Raw genomic sequence first — 18,542 nt, forward strand, 5'->3', positions numbered from 1 at the left:
ACAAAGGCATCCTGTAACCACAAATTAACTGTAATCAACATGTAGTCCTACAGTGAAAATAAGGCAATCATGGCATCAAGACAACTGCACAAGAATTCTAACTGTAAAACATAAAACAGTCCTCTCACTCAACAGACACATACAAGTATTAAATAGAAGCGCTGTAGCCAGTTTCAGGCAACACACTTGTGCTAGCTTGAGCCTAGCTGGGATATTTTAGTGAGAGGAATTAGATTATAGGCTGTGAAAATGAAACAATGGTGATGACTACTTCACTCATAGGCTTGCTGAGATGTACAAAAACAAGAACACAAATATAGATAACACAGCTGCTCTCTGGCTTTTGGCTGCCTCCTTTCTCTCTCTAACCTGCTGTCTGTGTGACTAATCTGTCTGCTTCCTAACCCTCCTGGGCCATTGAATCTCACCTTGAATGTAAAGCAAAGTCTGGGATAAGGTAAATAGGTGGAAAGGGGGTGGAAGGGTGGTTGGGAGCCCCTCCTGGGGACTCAGGTTTTGCAGAGGGCTGTTGTGCTTCCATATTACCTTTTCAACTTGTCTATTTCTGTCTATAGCTGTACAGATTGCAAATACCTGCTTGTATCTTGTGCTAAGCTGCAAATATAAAGCTTCATTCTTTAACTTCCAGCTGCTGAGCCTAGTCTGGGTGATTTTCTTAAGTGTGGAGGCTAACACCCAAACCATCACATCACTCAACAAAATCTGAAAATACTGGAGTACATCCACAGGCAAGCACTCAGACCTACAAAACATGAAGATATTCAAAGAAAACACTAGGACTGTTTAACCAAGGAAAATGGACAGCAGGGCGGGTAAACAAATTAGAGTGAACAACATTTTCATCTTCTTCATTCTAAGCAGGAAAATTACTCCCAAAAATTGTTAGGCTTCTAAAGCAAGGATAATGAAGTATTGGAATACAGTATCTAGTAGCTTACAGAACTTCCATCATTGGCTGGTCTTCAGAACAAACTGTTCTAAAAAACTACTGTTCTCCGGTTCCAGGAGATAACATGTCGTGGAGGGCCTGTAGGCCCAAAAATAGGCTTATTTATGCCTTGTCTGGACATGTTTTTCAGCCAGGACCCCTGGTTGTAAACAGGTTGTATAAGCCCCCACATTGCCAGCTCATGTCTCCCGGGGGTAAACCCATGTGATCCCCATATTTGGGAAAGTCCAGGGAAGCAGTTTCTGCCCTATTATGGTAAGTTTTGGCTGACTGCCAACCTGATTGGTCATTCTAGTGGCCAAAGAGGCCATTAATCTTGGCCCACATTCAATAAATAGGGGTGCACAGGGAAACAAAGTGCTCAGCTCAGACCCTCAGGCACAGACCCTGCATAGCTCAGCCGCTCAGACCCCCGAACTCAGACACCATTGCATAGCTCTGATGCTCAGAGGCTCAGACCTCATGCTTTGACTTATTTGCAGCTCACCTGCCTGCGTACCTTCCTTGCAGAGCTCATTTAAGCCTGCCTACAATATATATATGAGGAGCCCATAGTCTCCAGCCAGCTGTGCACATCTGCATGCCATGGTGTTATCAGGACCAGATCCTGCCTTTACCTATGGAGCTCAGACTCCCAGCAGCCGCGCACACTTTGCATGCCTGCTGCCTATCATTGCCTGGTGAGCGCCGTTGACGCTGAGATAACCAGGAAACAGACTCTGGATTGTCTGCACACACGGCCTGCTGGCCGTGAAGAACCATGCCAGAGACAGCACAATATTCTCCTCCTGCTCCTGAGACCCTGACAGATGAGAATTCCTGGACAGAAGCACCCAGAAGAAGCCAGCAGCACCAAAGGCAGAGATCACCTCTTCGCCAGGAGAAAAAGGTCAGACCACTATTTCCCCAGAAGCTGGGAAGATTTATCCTCTCCCCTCAAGCCGGGAAGATTCCAGCCTCAATGTCCACGGGTAGAGATCCCCTGAAGTCTGGACATTAGACACAGGCTGCGACACAGCCCTAGAGGGTGATTAATAATTAATAAGAGTTGTGAGTAAAAGCTTTAGTACCTCTGTAATATGAGTTGCCTCTGCCATAGAGTGGAATCAGTTTCAGCCTGCTCTGCTGGGCAAACAGCATAAAGATCCCAAACGGCATTAAGCCGCAGGGGAAACTCCTCTCTGTGTTTATAGTTTGAATGTTTGCTGGTTAATTAACAAATTCCTGTACATATTTCATCCTAGAATGTTTTCATAACCGTGTAAAGAACAATTTAATATTAATATACAGTGGCTGGGAGTGGCAAGAGTTCAGAATATTGAGATTAATAAATCTATATTTTTATATAAAATTATCTCGCCTCAATTAATTTCTCCCCTCCACCAAAATAGGCGTAGGCTGAGATTTCCCCTCTGTAACAACTTAGCAGTTTTAAATATGTATATACCTATAACAACCCTTAGGAAAGAGCAGCTGATTGACTATTCCAGAAGATCTGCAAAATATAATAAAGGACGGGAAACAATAAAAATTAAACTCACCACCTTCTGTTAGTGTTGCAAGATTTATTAATCACATCTTCTTCATCTAGCTACAAAAAAATAGCAATCTCCTATGTAAGGCTTCTCGCAGAGCTGAGGGTTTATGGGTGAACCCAGTTTTGGTGCAAAACTTTGCTTGATCATTATGAGAGTCAATGGGCATGTCCCATCACAGAATCAGTTCAACATGAGCAGACAGAAGTGCAGATGAACAGTCAACACCTGCTTCCTCCCTGCAGTTGTCTCCACTGGTGACACAGCAAAGAGGTAGCTCTGATCAGCACTCAAAAAACATCTGTCCCCTCAGGTGAAAAAGGGAAAAAGTGGCAATTTGGCATCTGACCTTCCTACTGCAAAAATGCAATACTAAATATCAGAAAAAGTTGGCAGTCTAATAATTCTCAGCAATTTAAGTTACTAAAAGTAACAGAAAATTTGAGTTTCCTTTTACTAGCAGGAAAGAGAAGACTGAACCTTTAAACAGTTCAAAAAAGTTCAGAGAACACAGCAATATGATGCATGTCATGTGTAGACAGACATCAGACGGACTCCAGTTAATACTAAGACGGGATGCCAAAGTTGGCATTATAAAATACTTAAATCTTTGCTGCAGTGGGAAATAAATATTGTTAATGTGGAAACAAGAGCCTGTAGTTCTTTGAACAAGAACACAGCAAACAGAACAGCGAAGACTGTTGCTAATCCAGATGACACTGTGACTATGAAAGCCTTTATATAAATTTTTGTTCCAGCTACCATCCTACCAAAATTGAAAGCCCTCAAGAATTTCAGAAGACCTACTGCTTTGCTACTGCATGACACTGGGGGGGGGGGGAAAAAGCCATTTCAGTTCAGTACTTCACACAAATGGCATTTCTGCAATGTCCCAGGTTGAGGCTATACAGTTAAAAAAAAATTTCCTGGGACTAGAAGATTGTTATTCAATCCCATAATTCTGCTATCTCTTTATAGACTGACAACAAGGTCAGTTCGTTCTCCTTTCCTCCTCCCCCTGCCCTGAGTGTGTGGCAGGAGCCAATTTATCGGGAACATGTGAGCGGTGGGCCTCTTGGCTGGCGGGGGTGTTGGGGCAGGGGGGAGGACTGCAGCACTGAGGAGTGTAGATTTAGTTTTTTTGGGGGAAGGGGGAAACTTCAAGGGGGGGTTGCCATGGTAATTGCTCTGTATTCTCTCTCCAAATAGAATTCTGTATATTCTCTCCAATTTGACTTCAGAGTTTAATCTCTGTCATGCTCTCTTTAAAAAAAACCACAACACGCACAGACAATATTGCTCTAGAAGAAATGTCTGAAAACATCTGTGGTTATGTTTTAAGTGCATGCTGCAGGTAACTCTAGCTGCAGAGACAAGTAATGAATGTACAGGTGTTGTTAACTGGCTTCTTAGACAAATAATCTGACTGAAGCCACTAGAAGGAGAAGCAGGTGCAGAAGTCATCGCCAAAGTTGTGTGGCAGACAGGAGTAGCCACAGATGTGTTACACAAGCAATACATATTTAAAGACAAGGCTTTGTCAGATTTGTTGTCTACAGTTGTTATCATGGTTCCAACATAAAACCATTCTGCATAATGTCACGCAAAACATCAGTTTATCTTCAGAGCCTGCAGATGTTAAAAGAAGACGGACTGAACTACATTTAACAAAATCTAATACGTACTTCAGTGTGGTGGCACATGATCCTTACATCTTGAGATCACCTTACCCACTGGTTAAAAGGCATTAAATGCTACGATTCACCTTAATTACTTTCACCACCTTTTAATTCAGTTTTATTTTCTAGATACATACCAACACTGTAGTATCTTAATTGTCCTGAGTTTTAAAAAGTTTTCTAGTTCCCAAGGCTGTATAATTACAACTAAAAGCTAAAACCATTCATACTCCCATTTAATTCCTGCTTATAACAACTCTTTGACAGCAGTGGGTTCACTAGTTAGCACATTTAGTTCCTGAAAATTGTACAAGTAAGTGTAGCTGCATGTCCAGTTCTTTTTCTCCCTCAACTCTCTGCATAATCATAGAATCTAATACCCCTTCCAAGCACATGAGAAACAGAAACATCCTTCATCAGTCACAAAATAAAAGCTTAATAGTATTTTCTAGATGTGCCAAGGGAAGTTTAAATTGAGCATTAGGTACAATGTCTTTACTCAAAATGTTATCAAGAATAAGTTACCAAGCATCGAAGTATTTAAAAGTCATATAAACATAGTGCTTATGACATGGTTTAGCCAAGGACTTGTCAATATTAGGTTAATGACTAGACTCTATGATCTTAAAGGCCTTTTCCAATCTAGGCAATTCTGTGATCATCATCATACTTATAAAAAACTTAAGTTAAATAAAATGCACACAGTTTTTCCTTCGTAATTATGATGGTAGGCCAAAAATAGGCTTAATATGCATCCTGGCACGTGCAGTCATGGTTCCCCGCACCCCCTTCCCTGTCTGGAGTGGGGAGAAACCCAAGAAAGAGGACAAAACTACTTGGAGCCACTGAGTCTAAGACTCTGACTTACTCAGACTTGGTTTGCTTCTGTTTACCTCTCATGGTAAACAAGGTACACACACTTGGCTTATGCCTGCCTTATGCATGGCCCATGCCTTCACCAAATCTGGGTAAACTGAGCCCATGGTTCCACTTGATACGGCTAGTTCTGGCAAAATGCCACTCCAAGTGGTTAAGGGATGTGGTTTATCTCAGTTGTCCACTGGACCAATTAAAACTCAGGTATTAAGCACACTTGCCTCACTGCTTTGTACCAGCCTTGCTGCTTAATGTCAAGCTTTCATGCTTCAAGCTTGTTTGCCATGCTTCAGTTTATTAGACGGAGGCACAAGAGCCCATGCCATAGGCAACAATCATTGCCAAAAGTTGCCTGAAACCATGGCCAAACATAGTGTGAACAACCACGCTGGCAGGTAACAACAGCCTACAGCGTGCAGAAGGGGTAAGACTGGGAGAGCTAAGTGCCCCCAGGCAAGCTGCATAAAGTGCAGCTTGCAGTTACTTCTATCCAAAGCAATAAGCCACTCCTAGCTAGAGCGTTCACTCACACAGACCTCACCTCAGCACTGTGAAAGAGAGCAGGTTCCTGCCCAGCAGCAAGACATTGTGTCTGCCTGCACTCCTGCAAACCTCTGTGCCAAGCCCAGAGCCCCCAGGAAGGGTAACAGTCTGCCCAAGAGGTGACCAAGACCAGATCAGAAGACAATGCAGACCCTGGACCCCACAAAAAGTCCTAGGGAAACTCTAAAAGTTTTGATGGTTACCATACCAGTAACAGCTCCCCTCCAGTGTTTTTGGTACTGTCTGGACTATAATGCAGCTGCAGAAAGATTTTGGAGATCCTAATTTTTGAGTAAATATTCTAGAAAGCTCTTTGTAATTAAAGCTCTTTGTTTTAGTTCCACTGTTACTCTGTACCTTCTGCTTTAGCAGAAAGGATTCTAGAAAGTCTCTTTGTAGTAAGTTCTCTGTTTACTCTGTAATTTTGTCTGATTTAGCAGCAAGAGCCTCTTGAGTCCCTCTAGAAGGTAAGTGGCATATTGCTGAGTGTGATGGTTTGGGTGTTACCTGCCCCCCCACACTTTGGACATCACCCAGACTAGACTCAGCTGGCTCTGAAAATTGAATGAAGCTCATTATTTATAGCTTAGCACAAGATACAAGCAGATATTTACAGTTTATACAGTTACAGACAGAAATATACAAGGTAATACAGGAACACAACAGCTCTGCCAGAAATGTGAGTCCCCAGGAGGGGCTCCCAACCGCCCCTTCACCTTCTCCCTACCCCTCTCAACCTTACATCAGTCTCAAGGAAGAATGGAGGTTCAGCCAGGGGGTTAGGAAGCAAAGTGGATTAATCAGAAAAATGGCAGAGAAACGGAGGGTGAGGTTAAAGAGAGATGCAGCTCGGAGCTCCCTAGCAGTAATGCCTTATCTATGTTTTGATTCTTCTTGTATCTCTCAGTAAGCCTATGAGTGAAGTAGACATCACCACTGTTTTCCTTTCACAGCCTGTAATGTAGTTCTTCTCACCAAAACATTCTAGCTAGCTTCAAACTAGCACACTGAGAAAACTCTCCAGTTTAAAATAGTTTGTGAATTTTTGATTTATTACTGTTCATGTTTGCCTGCAGATACCCCCTTGTGTAAATAGCTGCCACCACCAAACATCCAACCTTGTAAATATTGTTAGTAAGTTCCAGATATTTATTCTATTAATAATTAATACATATTACCACTCAATTATTAATTTTCATAGTCATATATTTATGACATAAATGCTTTTGCTCCAAGTTATAAATGACAAGGTCTCTGCTGCAGGAAGAACAGAGTGTATTTCACGTACTATAACATCAGCAAACCAAGAAAGAAGACATCAAAAAAGTCATCTGATACAAAGCCTTCTCTTGTTTTGAAGCAAGTTCAAGCACCTAAAACACTTCTGGTAAGGACATTCTTCTTTCTGTTACAAAAATCAACGAATTAAAAAATCCTACCTTTTCATATAACCTCAAATAAGAAACTACCTCTGCCAAGGCTTAAATGGCCTTACACTGTGTCATTTTCCTCAGATGTCACCCAAATTTCCCTCATGTCAAATTAAGCTTATTATTTCTTCTTATTTGGCAAAGGACAGAATCATAGAATCATAGAATCAACCAGGTTGGAAGAGACCTCCAAGATCAGCCAGTCCAACCTAGCACCCAGCCCTATCCAGTCAACTAGACCATGGCACTAAGTGCCTCATCCAGGCTTTTCTTGAAGACCCCCAGGGATGGTGCCTCCACCACCTCCCTGGGCAGCCCATTCCAATGGGAAATCACTCTCTCTGGGAAGAACTTCTTCCTAATATCCAGCCTAGACCTACCCTGGCACAACTTGAGACTGTGTCCCCTTGTTCTATTGCTGGTTGCCTGGGAGAAGAGGCCACCCCCCACCTGGCTACAATGCCCCTTCAGGTAGTTGTAGACAGTAATAAGATCACCCCTGAGCCTCCTCTTCTCCAGGCTAAACAGGCCCCCAGCTCCCTCAACCTCTCCTCATAGGATTTGTGCTCCAGGCCCCTCACCAGCTTTGTTGCCCTTCTCTGGACATGTTCCAGCACCTCAACATCTTTCTTGAATTGAAGGGCCCAGAACTGGACACAGTACTCAAGGTGTGGCCTGACCAGTGCTGAGTACAGGGGAAGAATAACCTCCCTTGTCCTACTGGCCACACTGTTCCTGATGCAGGCCAGGATGCCATTGGCTCTCTTGCCCACCTGGGCACACTGCTGCCTCATCTTCAGCTTACTATCTATCAGTACCCCCAGGTCCCTTTCCTCCTGGCTGCTCTCCAGCCACTCAGTCCCCACAGCCTATAGCACTGCTTGGGGTTGTTGTGGCCAAAGTGCAGAACCCTCCACTTGGCCTTGTTCAATCTCATCCCATTGGCCTCTGCCCACCTATCCAGCCTGCCCAGGTCCCTCTGCAGGGCTCTCCTACCTTCCAACAGATCCACACCTGCTCCTAGCTTGGTGTCATCTGCAAACTTACTGATGCTGGACTCAATGCCTTCGTCCAGATCATCAATAAAGATATTGAACAGGACTGGGCCCAGCACTGATCCCTGGGGAACACCACTAGTGACTGGCTGCCAACTGGATGTGGCACCATTCACCACCACTCTCTGAGCTCTGCCATCCAGCCAGTTCTTGATCCAGCACAGAGTGAATCTGTCCAAACCATGAGCTGACAGCTTGGCTAGGAGCTTCTTGTGGCAGACAGTGTCAAAGGCTTTGCTGAAGTCCAGGTAGACTACATCCACAGCCTGCTCCACATTCACCAGGTGGGTAACCTGATTATAAAAGGAGATCAGGTTGGTGAGGCAGGACCTGCCCTTCCTCAACCCATGCTGGCTGGGCCTGATCCCTTGGCCATCCTGTAGGTGCTTTGTGACAGCACCCAAGATTACCTGTTCCATCACCTTGCCTGGCACTGAGGTCAGGCTCACAGCTCTGTAGTTTTCTGGCTCCTCCTTACCACCCTTCTTGTGAATGGGAATCACATTGGCCAGCTTCCAGTCTTCAGGGACCTCTCCAGTGAGCCAGGACTGCTGATAAATGATGGAGAGTGGCTTGGCCAGCTCAGCTGCCAGCTCTCTCAGCACCCTAGGGTGGATCCCATCCGGTCCCATGGACTTGTGAGGATCCAAATGACACAGCAGGTCCCTTACTGCTTCCTCATGGATTAGAGGGGGACTGTACTGGTCCCTGACTCCATCCACCACTTCAGGAGTCCAGCTGTCCTGGAGACAACCTGTCCCACTAGTGAAGATTGAGGCAAAGAAGGTGTTAAGCACCTCTGCCTTTTCCTCATCCTTTGTCACTATGTTCCCCTCTCTATCTAACAAGGACAGGAACAGCCTCAGACTTTTTATCAACCTTCTCAAAATAGAAGAGTGCATTTAAGTCTTCTTTCTGAACAGAAGTGTCAATCAACTTGAACAGAATCTTCCAACTACTGTCACAGGTCAATTTCCTGCACCCTCTAGCTCTCCTTTAACGCCTCTCCACTTCACCTGTGAGCCTTTTAAGGAGACCTCAGTGCCTATAACCTAATAAAGTACAAAGTACTCCAGCAGAGGCTTTGAAAGCACTAAGAACAGTAGAGAATATCCCTTCTGCATGCATGTATGTTCTACATACACAGTTTCTATTAATAAATCTCAAATCTGAAATTTTGAATTGTCATTAAGAAGTTCACTCAAACCATGTTACATCAGTTACACTATCACCTCAAAAGGTGTTTAAACGAGCTGGGCCAGCACTCTGCCAAGCTGAGTCTTAAAACTGACCAATAATGATCCTTGAGTTCCCTCCCAGCCCTGACAATTCTATGAATTCTTTCTGGGAAGCTGTCTCTCACTTGATGAATACAGTATCTTTATCTTGGCTGATGGGGGGAAAAAAACATCAGGTAATGAAATTCAGTGTGACTGGAAGTAAAATGGAGCATGGCTAGAAATCACAGGTGAATGTGCTCAACAATGCAAAATTAGTGTGCTGTCTACTTTTTGACAGGCATTTCTGTGCCAGGGAGATAAAGACAGGCACTGATCAATGGACCATGGTAATCAAATAAAGGTCTGTGAGTATAAATTACTTCAGCTGTGGCATCCTTATAAGGGTACTGGTCAGGAGGACTTGTTTGTAACACAAGTCCCATATTGTTCTTGTGCAGCAGGTTCAGTTTGTTTCTAGAATGTGAAGATAAAGAATATTTTCATTTAATTTTCACTTACAACTGCAAATAATCTCTCTCTTATCTTCCCTTCCTATACTGCCCTATTGTCAAGTTTTTTTAAGAGAGACAACAGAAATGAAGCTCTCAAATGAAACTGGAGAAAAAGCACAGACTTGTATTTTGGAGAGATACAGAAAAGAAATTACAGAAGATACAACAGCCATGGCAACCCCCTTGAATTTTCCCCCAGACCAAAACTAAATCTAAAATCCCCAGTGCTCCTATCCTCCCCCCTCAATGACTCCACCATCCCAGAGGCCTAAACACAAGCCTCTGGATGCCCCACAACAGGCCTACTGCTTACATGTTTAAAGTGGCTCCCACCAGACACAGAGTCGGAGGAGGACAGGAGAACGAGCTGGCCTTGCCATGAGTTGATAGAGATAGCAGAATTATGAGACTGAATAACAATTTTCTAGTCCCCAGAAGTTTTTTTTTTAATCCCATAGTTCTCAATCTGGGATGCCTATACTTCCTACACTATCATGTGGGTGAGCAGTGAGCCCCAGAGCTTCAGCAGGGATTGCAGGCAGGGATGGGTAACTGGAGTGAGGATCAGCCAAGATCACCCCTAAGCACCTCTATGCAACTAATGCTGAAGGCTGTGGCACACAGCTGACATATGTAGCTGCCCAGGCCTGTATGTCACACATGGGGTGACACATAGGATTAGACTTGTGGTGCCTCAATTTTCTCAGTTGGATGTGATCTGGAGATCCTCTTCCTGTGTGCCAACAGGCAGAACAGACTTTTCATCTTTCTGGCATCAGCACTGAATTGCAACAGCTCATCCAGGGGAGGACACGAAGATGATCAGAATGCTGGAGAACCTTCTCTATGGGAACAGGCTGAGAGAGTTGAGGATGTTCAGCCTGGACAAAAGAAGGCTCTGGGGAGACTTTATAGGGGCCTTCCAGCACTGGAAAGGTGTTGTGGAAGGCCAAGAGAAGCCTGAACATGTCCTGGCTCGCCCAGACATGTTTTTCTGCTCTCCCTCTCTCTGCTGATTGGAGAAGCAACCATGGGAGACAAAAGGGCCTGGTGCCTCCATGTCTGTCCAAATTTGTTTACAGGATACTGTGTTTATACACTTATGTTCTGCCCTACAAGGCGAAAGTTAAGCCCTAGCTTTATCTAATATAGCTAAGCTTGGCAAACTGCCATTCTGGTTGGCTGAGCTGTAAATAAATGAGCAGGTAAAGACAACATGCTGCTGCCATTGCTTTTGCCTTAATGTGTTCTCTGCTTCTGGCAGTGATTCTGCCATTGCCTTCTGCCCTGGTACCTGCCATGTTCTGCTAAGCTATAAGCTAGCCCTGCTGCATAATAACAAGCCCTGATACTTTGAGTTTGTCTATCTGGAAACCTGCTGTGTCCCAAGTTTACTAGAAAGTAGGCCTTAAATGCCTTCACACAATAGGCTTGCTTAGCCAGCATGACATCGTGTGAAGTCTGCACATCTGCAAGACATCCTGCCTACACCTGAAAGCCTCCATGCCAAGTCTGGAGCCAAGAGGAACCAGAATCAGTTCAGAGATCATCTGCTTCTCTCCCAGCACCCATTAAGAGCCTGGGAGGATCAGAAGCCTCATCGGCTATCAAGACACCGACAGAACTCCCTGCAAGTGTTTGGGTACTGTCTGGGAACTGTAGTTAGTCCCAGGGAATCCAGAGTAATAGTTTGTAAGTAAATACTCAATGCCTCTTTAGTAAAACCGTGTCATTCTCTAACTGAAACTAAGCCTTCTGCCATTAACAAAAATGAGCTTCTCGAGTCCCTCTAAGTGGGCAAGCAGTATAGTCAACTGCAAGAACGCCCTTCCAGTACTGATGGTTTAACGTTTGTATTATTACTAGTTATTCCTTAAGTGTTCTAGGTGCTGTTATTCCTTTGTATAATGTTTTCATAACCATGCAAAGAACCTATTATTACTAAAAATTACTGGGTGGGTGGCAATAGTTCTGAATACTCAGAAGTAATAAGCTATATTAATTTTTTAAAAATCCTATCTCACATACATAATTAATTACCCTCCATAACAAAGAGGCCTGCAAGAAAGCCAGGAAGGGTCTTTTTACAAGGGTGTGTAGCGACAGAACACAGTACAGTGGCTTTAAGCATGAGGTAGGAAGATTTAGAGTGGAGATTAGGAAGAAGTTCTTTACACTGAGGGTGATGAGACACTGGAACAGGTTGCTCAGGGAGGTCATGAATGCCCCCCACCAGAGGTGTTCAAGGTCAGGCTGGATGGGGCCTTGAGCAACTTGGTCTAGTGAGAGGTGTCCCTGCCTATGGCAGGTGGGTTAGAAGTAGATGATCTTTAAGGTCTATTCAATTCAAACCATTCTATAAATCTGTAACTGTGACTAAAGAGCAGTGCTGCAAAGAGGGCACAGCTACAACAGGAAGATTTCTTTCTGCTTTCAATAAATAAATAGCAGTGAAATTGCAACTGGCACAGATCTGTGATGTACAGCACAATTTTTTTAACATTTTCATAATAGGAAATGATTTTGTAATCTTCTGTATTCTTACAAACAGCTCCCTCTTTTTTTTACCACACACACATCCGCCTAGGTTATAGTCAAGTTAAACAATCTCTAACCCCTTAGTTCCCCAGATTTTAGAGAGAATGATTTTATGTAACCCCTTACTCAAAGGCAGTGACCCTTATCTACAAAGAAAAAAGATGAACTATTGTCAATTATGTAACATTTTTAAATACATTTCATTGATAAAACAAAATCCAAACCAACCTACAACATTATTTGAGCTGCAGAACCACGGTTCTTTTATAAGCCCATACTGATGTAGAGACTTCTTACCTAGTCGGAGGAAAAGGATCAACTGGCACTATGCACTTCCAGAATCAGTAGGGCCTGTTTGATGATCACAGAATCGTTTGAATGGAAGAGACCTTAAAGACCACCTAGTTCCAACCACTCTACTGTAATCCAAATCTACCTTGCTCCAGTTTAAAACCATTGTGCCACGTACTGTGGGTTTAAGACCAGATGTCTCAAACACAGAGTTGAAAAGTCCTCCAAGGGTCTAGATAATGCAGGACACTGTAATATTTTGTTAATTATTTTATGGTTATTATTTATTTATTATAAGCCCTGCATTTGCTATATAAATGGGTTGCAGAGTCAGTTTGTCCTGCTTTCCCTTTTCTGCCTTTCTCTCCCTTCCCAGCACACAGCCCTTATCTCTTATGATGTGGGGGAGGTTTTTGGCCCAGCAAAGCAGTTTTGTAGCTGCCATCATCTGGCTTAGCTCAGGAGCTAGAGAGGAATCGTGGGAGGCATGGAGGGCACAGAAGCCTGCTCTGTTGGAAGAGTCTTGGCTTAATGAGGTTAGGACGAATAGTGAGTTTGGGTGTTTCGCATTTGTGTAAATAGTGTAAACATTTGTAAATAGTATTTTAATTTAAATTTCCAATTCTGTGAGGAGTGTTTTTATTTTACTCCTTTTGGGAATGTCTGCTCTAAAACTAAGGAACCCTTGTTCAATCACCACATGCACTTACAAATAATCCCTCTCCAGCTTTCTTCTAGGTCTCTTTCAGACACAGGAAAGCTAGTACAAGGTTTCCCAAGCTTTCTCTCCTCCAGGCTGGACAGACTCAACTCCCTTAGCTCGTTCTCATAGGAGAGGTGCTCCATTCCTCTGATCATCTTTGTGGCCCTCCTCTAGAGCCTCTCCAACAGATCCATGTTCTTCTTGTGTTAGGGGCCTCAGAGCTGGGCACAGTATTCCAGATGGGGGGTCTCATCAGAGCAGAGGGGCAGAACCTCCTCCCTAGTCCTGCTGGCCACTCTTCTTTTGGTAAGTCCAGGATGCAACTGACCTTCAGGGGTACAAGTGCACATTGCTGGCTCATAACTAACTTTCTGTCCATCAATACTCTTAAGGCCTTTTCCACAGGGCTGCTCTACTAAATCCTCTCCCAGCCTGTACTGAGGACGTCCCACATAGGCTCAAAATATACAGGAATACATTTCCTCCCCTACCCTGGAATCAATATTGAAAACTTGTCTACGTAGTTCTGACCTACACAGAAGCGCTAAATACGGTGACTGCATCCCTTGCTGAGCTGCCAGTGATACAAAAAGCTACCTGCGCAGGACACCAACCGCAGGAATCAAAACATGTACAAGGCAGCTTCTTGAGCAGTTCTGTTCACCTTCAGCTACAGTTACTGATTCATAAAACGACAAACCAAAAGGGGGGGGGAACACCAAACAAAACCAACAACCAACCCACAACCCTATTTATGTCTTAAACGCCAGGTGAGCAAGGGCCGACAACTCGCACACCTGCAGTGGCCAGGACACACTTCCCGGCGAGCGGCTTCGCTCCGCTCTGGGCCGGCAGCCGACACAGGTGGCGGTGAGGGAAACGACAAGCGGCCTCAGGCCAGGCCAGAGGTGGTAAGAGCCCTCCGGACAGGGCCGGCTTCCAGCTTCCATGATCCAGCGATCCCGCCAAGGGCCGTTGGCACCCCCGCGGCCTCCCCAAGGGCAGGCCTAGCCCTGGGCCTCTACGGTCACCCCCTACCGCGGGGAAGCAGCAGGCCAGTCCGCTGGCGTGCCCTCCCGTCCAGACCCGACCCGACCCTTCTTACCTTGAGGAGGATGGAGGGTGGCAACTGGTTAATGTCCGGGGTTGGCGGCGGCAACACTTCACGGCAGCAGTCACCCGGGTGCTCCTGTGGCTCCTCACAACCCGTTTCGCTGCCTCTCTCTTTCTCCTTCTCCTCTGGCGCAGGGGCCGGCGGTGGCGAGGCGGGCTGACCCCCGTCGTCGCTGCCCTCGGCAGTGCTCCGGGTCGGCACGCCCCCACTGCCCGCCGCGCAGCCAGCAGCGGCCGGCAGGGCACAGAGCTGCGCCTCTCCCGGGCACTGGCAAGCGGAGGCCTCGGGCTCCGCCGCGGAACGCGGCTGCTTACAGGGCGGGCAAGCGGGCAAACCAGCCCCCTTGCGCTTGCACACCATTTCGGAAGCGATCTCGCCGGGCGGCCTCTCCGGCCCCAGGAGCTCCCGCACTGGCGACGGCAGAAGACTCGAGAAGAGCAGGCGCTGGCAGCGGCCCCGCGGCTCCCAGGCAGCAGGCGACAAGCGGAGGAGGCGGCAGGCGGCGCGCTGATCTGCAGCGGCGAGGGCCGCGTAGGGCGGCGGCGGCAGGACGGGGTCCCCGGCGGCCAGGTGCTGCTCCTGGTTTGGCGGACTCGTGCTGTGTACAATGAAGCACAGCATGCAGGGCCCACGCAGGAAGCAGCTCCGGTTGCGCGGCGGCGCCTTCCTTCCCCGGCGGCAGCGGCGGTCCTGGCTCAGGCTGCTTGCCTCCTTCGAGAGCAGGTGGCCCATATAGGAGGCGGCAGAGGCGGAAGGGGCCGCGGGGTGTCACCTGCGGGAGGCGGCGGCGGACACTGTCATGCTGCCGCCGCGGGCGGCAGGTGGCCCGGACAGAACGGGAAGCGGCGGCGGCGGCGGTGATTCCGGGACGCGGCGCCGAGAGGGAGAAACTTCCGCTACCGTCGCCCTGACCTCCCCGGGGTGAGGCGAGGGGGCGGTGCTCCGCGGCCCGGCCGCCGCCTGGCGGTGGTACCGTCGGAGGCCGCGCTGGGAGCCGTGAGCGGGCTTGGCGGGGGCTCTGTAGCCTCGGCGGCAGAGGCGGCCCCGGCAGCCTCTCCTAAGAGCGGCCCGGCAGTGGGCCACGGCGATGCCATTTGCAGCTCCGCAGATGGGGCAGGCCGCCGCCGCCGCCACCGCCCGCTCACCGCGGCTGCCGAAATGTGTGTGTGAAAAGCAATCGTATTGAGTGGTACGAGTGTATAATCAGATAATATATTTGTATTGTCGATTTGTATCATATATTGTATATATTATGTACGTATTTTTGAATACCTGAAACAGGGTTTTCTGCTTCGGCGACAGAAATACATAGGGGAGGGTGGGAAGGCTGCTGGTTTCTGCTGTGCAGAATCGTTGTCCAGGCCGAACCGCGGTCCATGAATGCCCTGCTCCCGGAGACTGCTTCCAACTGCAGTACTGTACCTTGCTGTGGTGCCCTAAGGTGCATAAATCTTTGCGAATATGAGCTGTGATGCTTTAACTGAGACGCAAGACCTAGCAGATTTAATTTGCATGTTTCAGCGTGCAGTGGTGAATTACTGATGCAACGTGACATAGAGGTTTACCTGTGCGTAAGATTTCTGTTTAGTAAAAGGTGTTTGGGGAGAGAGAAGACAAGTTACAGCCACGGCATATGTAGCACACTACTACTGTTAAATAAAAGAGGGCAGCAGAAGAGATGCACGATATTACATCCTCATAAGCAAATATTGTGGCCTTTTGCCCAGGGACAGGTGATGTTACGACTGAAATACCTGTGACACTGTTGTTTGTTAGCCTGTATTACTAGTGTTTGGCAGCTCAGTAAAAACATAGAATCATAGAATCAACCAGGTTGGAAGAGACCTCCAAGATCATCCAGGCCAACCTAGCACCCAGCCCTAGCCAATCAACCAGACCATGGCACTAAGTGCCTCATCCAGGCTTTGCTTCAACACCTCCAGGGACAGTGCCTCCACCACCTCCCTGAGCAGCCCATTCCAATGCCAATCACTCTCTCTGTGAAGAACTTCCTCCTAACATCCAGCCTGTACTTTCGCCGGCACAACTTGAGACTGTGTCCCCTTGTTCTGTTGCTGGTTGCCTGGAAGAACAGCCCAACCCCACCTGGCTACAATGTCCCTTCAGGTAGTTGTTGGCAGCAATGAGCTCTGCCCTGAGCCTCCTCTTCTCCAGGCTAAAACACCCCCAGCTCCCTCACCCTCTCCTCATAGGATTTGTGCTCCAGGCCCCTCACCAGCTTTGTTGCCCTTCTCTGGACATGTTCCAGCACCTCAACATCTCTCTTGAATTGAGGGGCCCAGAACTGGACACAGTACTCAAGGTGTGGTCTGACCAGTGCTGAGCACAGGGGAAGAATAACCTCCCTTGTCCTACTGGCCACAGTGCTCCTGATGCAGGCCAGGATGCCATTGGCTCTCTTGGCCACCTGGGCACACTGCTGGCTCATCTTCAGCTACTATCTATCAGTACCCCCAGGTCCCTTTCTTCCTGGCTGCTCTCAGCCACTCTGTCCCCAGGCTGTAGCGCTGCTTGGGGTTGTTGTGGCCAAAGTGCAGAACCCTGCACTTGGCCTTGTTCAATCTCATCCCATTGGCCTCTGCCCACCTATCCAGCCTGCCCAGGTCCCTCTGCAGGGCTCTCCTACCTTCCAACAGCTCCACACCTGCTCCTAGCTTGGTGTCATCTGCAAACTTACTGATGCTGGACTCAGTCACCTCGTCCAGATCATCAATAAAGATATTGAACAGGACTGGGCCCAGCACTGATCTCTGGGGCACACCACTAGTGACAGCTGCCAGCTCGATGTGGCACCATTCACCACCACACTCTGGGCTCTGCCATCCAGCCAGTTCTTGACCCAGCACAGAGTGAATCTGTCTAAGCCATGAGCTGCCAGCTTGGCCAGGAGCTTTCCGAGGCAGACAGTGTCAAAGGCTTTGCTGAAGTCCAAGTAGACTACATCCACAGCCTGCCCCACATTCATCAGGCGGGTAACCTGCTCTTAAAAGGAGATCAGGTTGGTGAGGCAGGATCTGCCCTTCCTAAACCCATGCTGGCTGGGCCTGACCCCTTGGCCGTCCTGTAGGTGCTTTGTGATGGCACTCAAGATTACCTGTTCCATCACCTTGCCTGGCACTGAGCTCAGGCTGACAGCTCTGTAGTTTTCTGGCTCCTCCTTACAACCCTTCTTGTGGATGGGTATCACATTGCCGTCTTCCAGTCTTCAGGAGCCTTTCTGGTGAGCCAGGACTGCTGATAAATGATGGAGAGTGGCTTGGCCAGCTCAGCTGCCAGCTCTCTCAGCACCCTAGGATGGATCCTGTCCGGTCCCATGGACTTGTGAGGATCTAAATGTCTCAGCAGGTCCCTTACTTCTTGCTCATGGATTAGAGGGGGACTGTGCTGGTCCCTGACTCCATCCACCACTTCAGGAGTCCAGCTGTCCTGGAGACAACCTGTCCTTCTAACATGTTTGCTGTCAGAGAAATACTAAATATAGTATTAAATAAAAGCAATTGTTTGCTTGAATTTATAACTCACAGGGATCCTTCCATATAAACTGCAGCTAATTCTAGACAAAAAAAAAAAAAAAAAAAAAAGTGGTGAAGTTATTCCCTCCCTCAGTTTGAAAAAAATGTATTTAAATAAGAACAAACAAAACATTAAAAGAAGATGAACTTCTGAGTCAAGCCTTCACACTAAACAGCATTCACAACAAATGCTTGAAATGTCATATTCAAGATAAATCTCATCCTTAACTCATACTCTGAAGCTTCTGAGCAGTCCCTGTGACATGGTCTTTATGTCATCACATACTAGTGCTTCTTGCAGAAATGCCAGCAATGCTGTATGTGACTCTCATGGCATCATTTTGAGGTACATAGACATACAGCTCACATATGGAAGTCTTCCTAGTCTCATAATATTTGCATGGTCCTCGGCATGATCCATCTCTGCTGCCTGCTTTTGAAATAAGTTGACTTCTCCAAAATAAAGAGAAGGACATGTGGTCAAGTGTTTCGGAAGCAATTTCACCTTCAGATATTTTTCCTGCCTGATTCTTGTAATTTTTT

The 18,542-nt window shown here is 46.8% G+C and overlaps 1 protein-coding gene across 1 annotated transcript in view; it reads right to left on the reverse strand.

Moving 5' to 3' along the window:
- The window catches only part of FBXL17 (F-box and leucine rich repeat protein 17), a 404,447-nt gene extending 389,090 nt beyond the window's left edge, over positions 1-15,357 (reverse strand). Inside the window, exon 1 of the mRNA XM_064140088.1 lies at positions 14,458-15,357. Within this exon, the coding sequence (XP_063996158.1) occupies positions 14,458-15,198 (741 nt within the window). The 5' untranslated portion in view covers positions 15,199-15,357. The remainder of the gene's footprint in view (positions 1-14,457) is intronic.
- Positions 15,358-18,542: the final 3,185 nt, after the last annotated feature.

Source organism: Pogoniulus pusillus, chromosome Z, assembly GCF_015220805.1.
Source record: "Pogoniulus pusillus isolate bPogPus1 chromosome Z, bPogPus1.pri, whole genome shotgun sequence".
NCBI classification, from domain to species: domain Eukaryota; kingdom Metazoa; phylum Chordata; class Aves; order Piciformes; family Lybiidae; genus Pogoniulus; species Pogoniulus pusillus.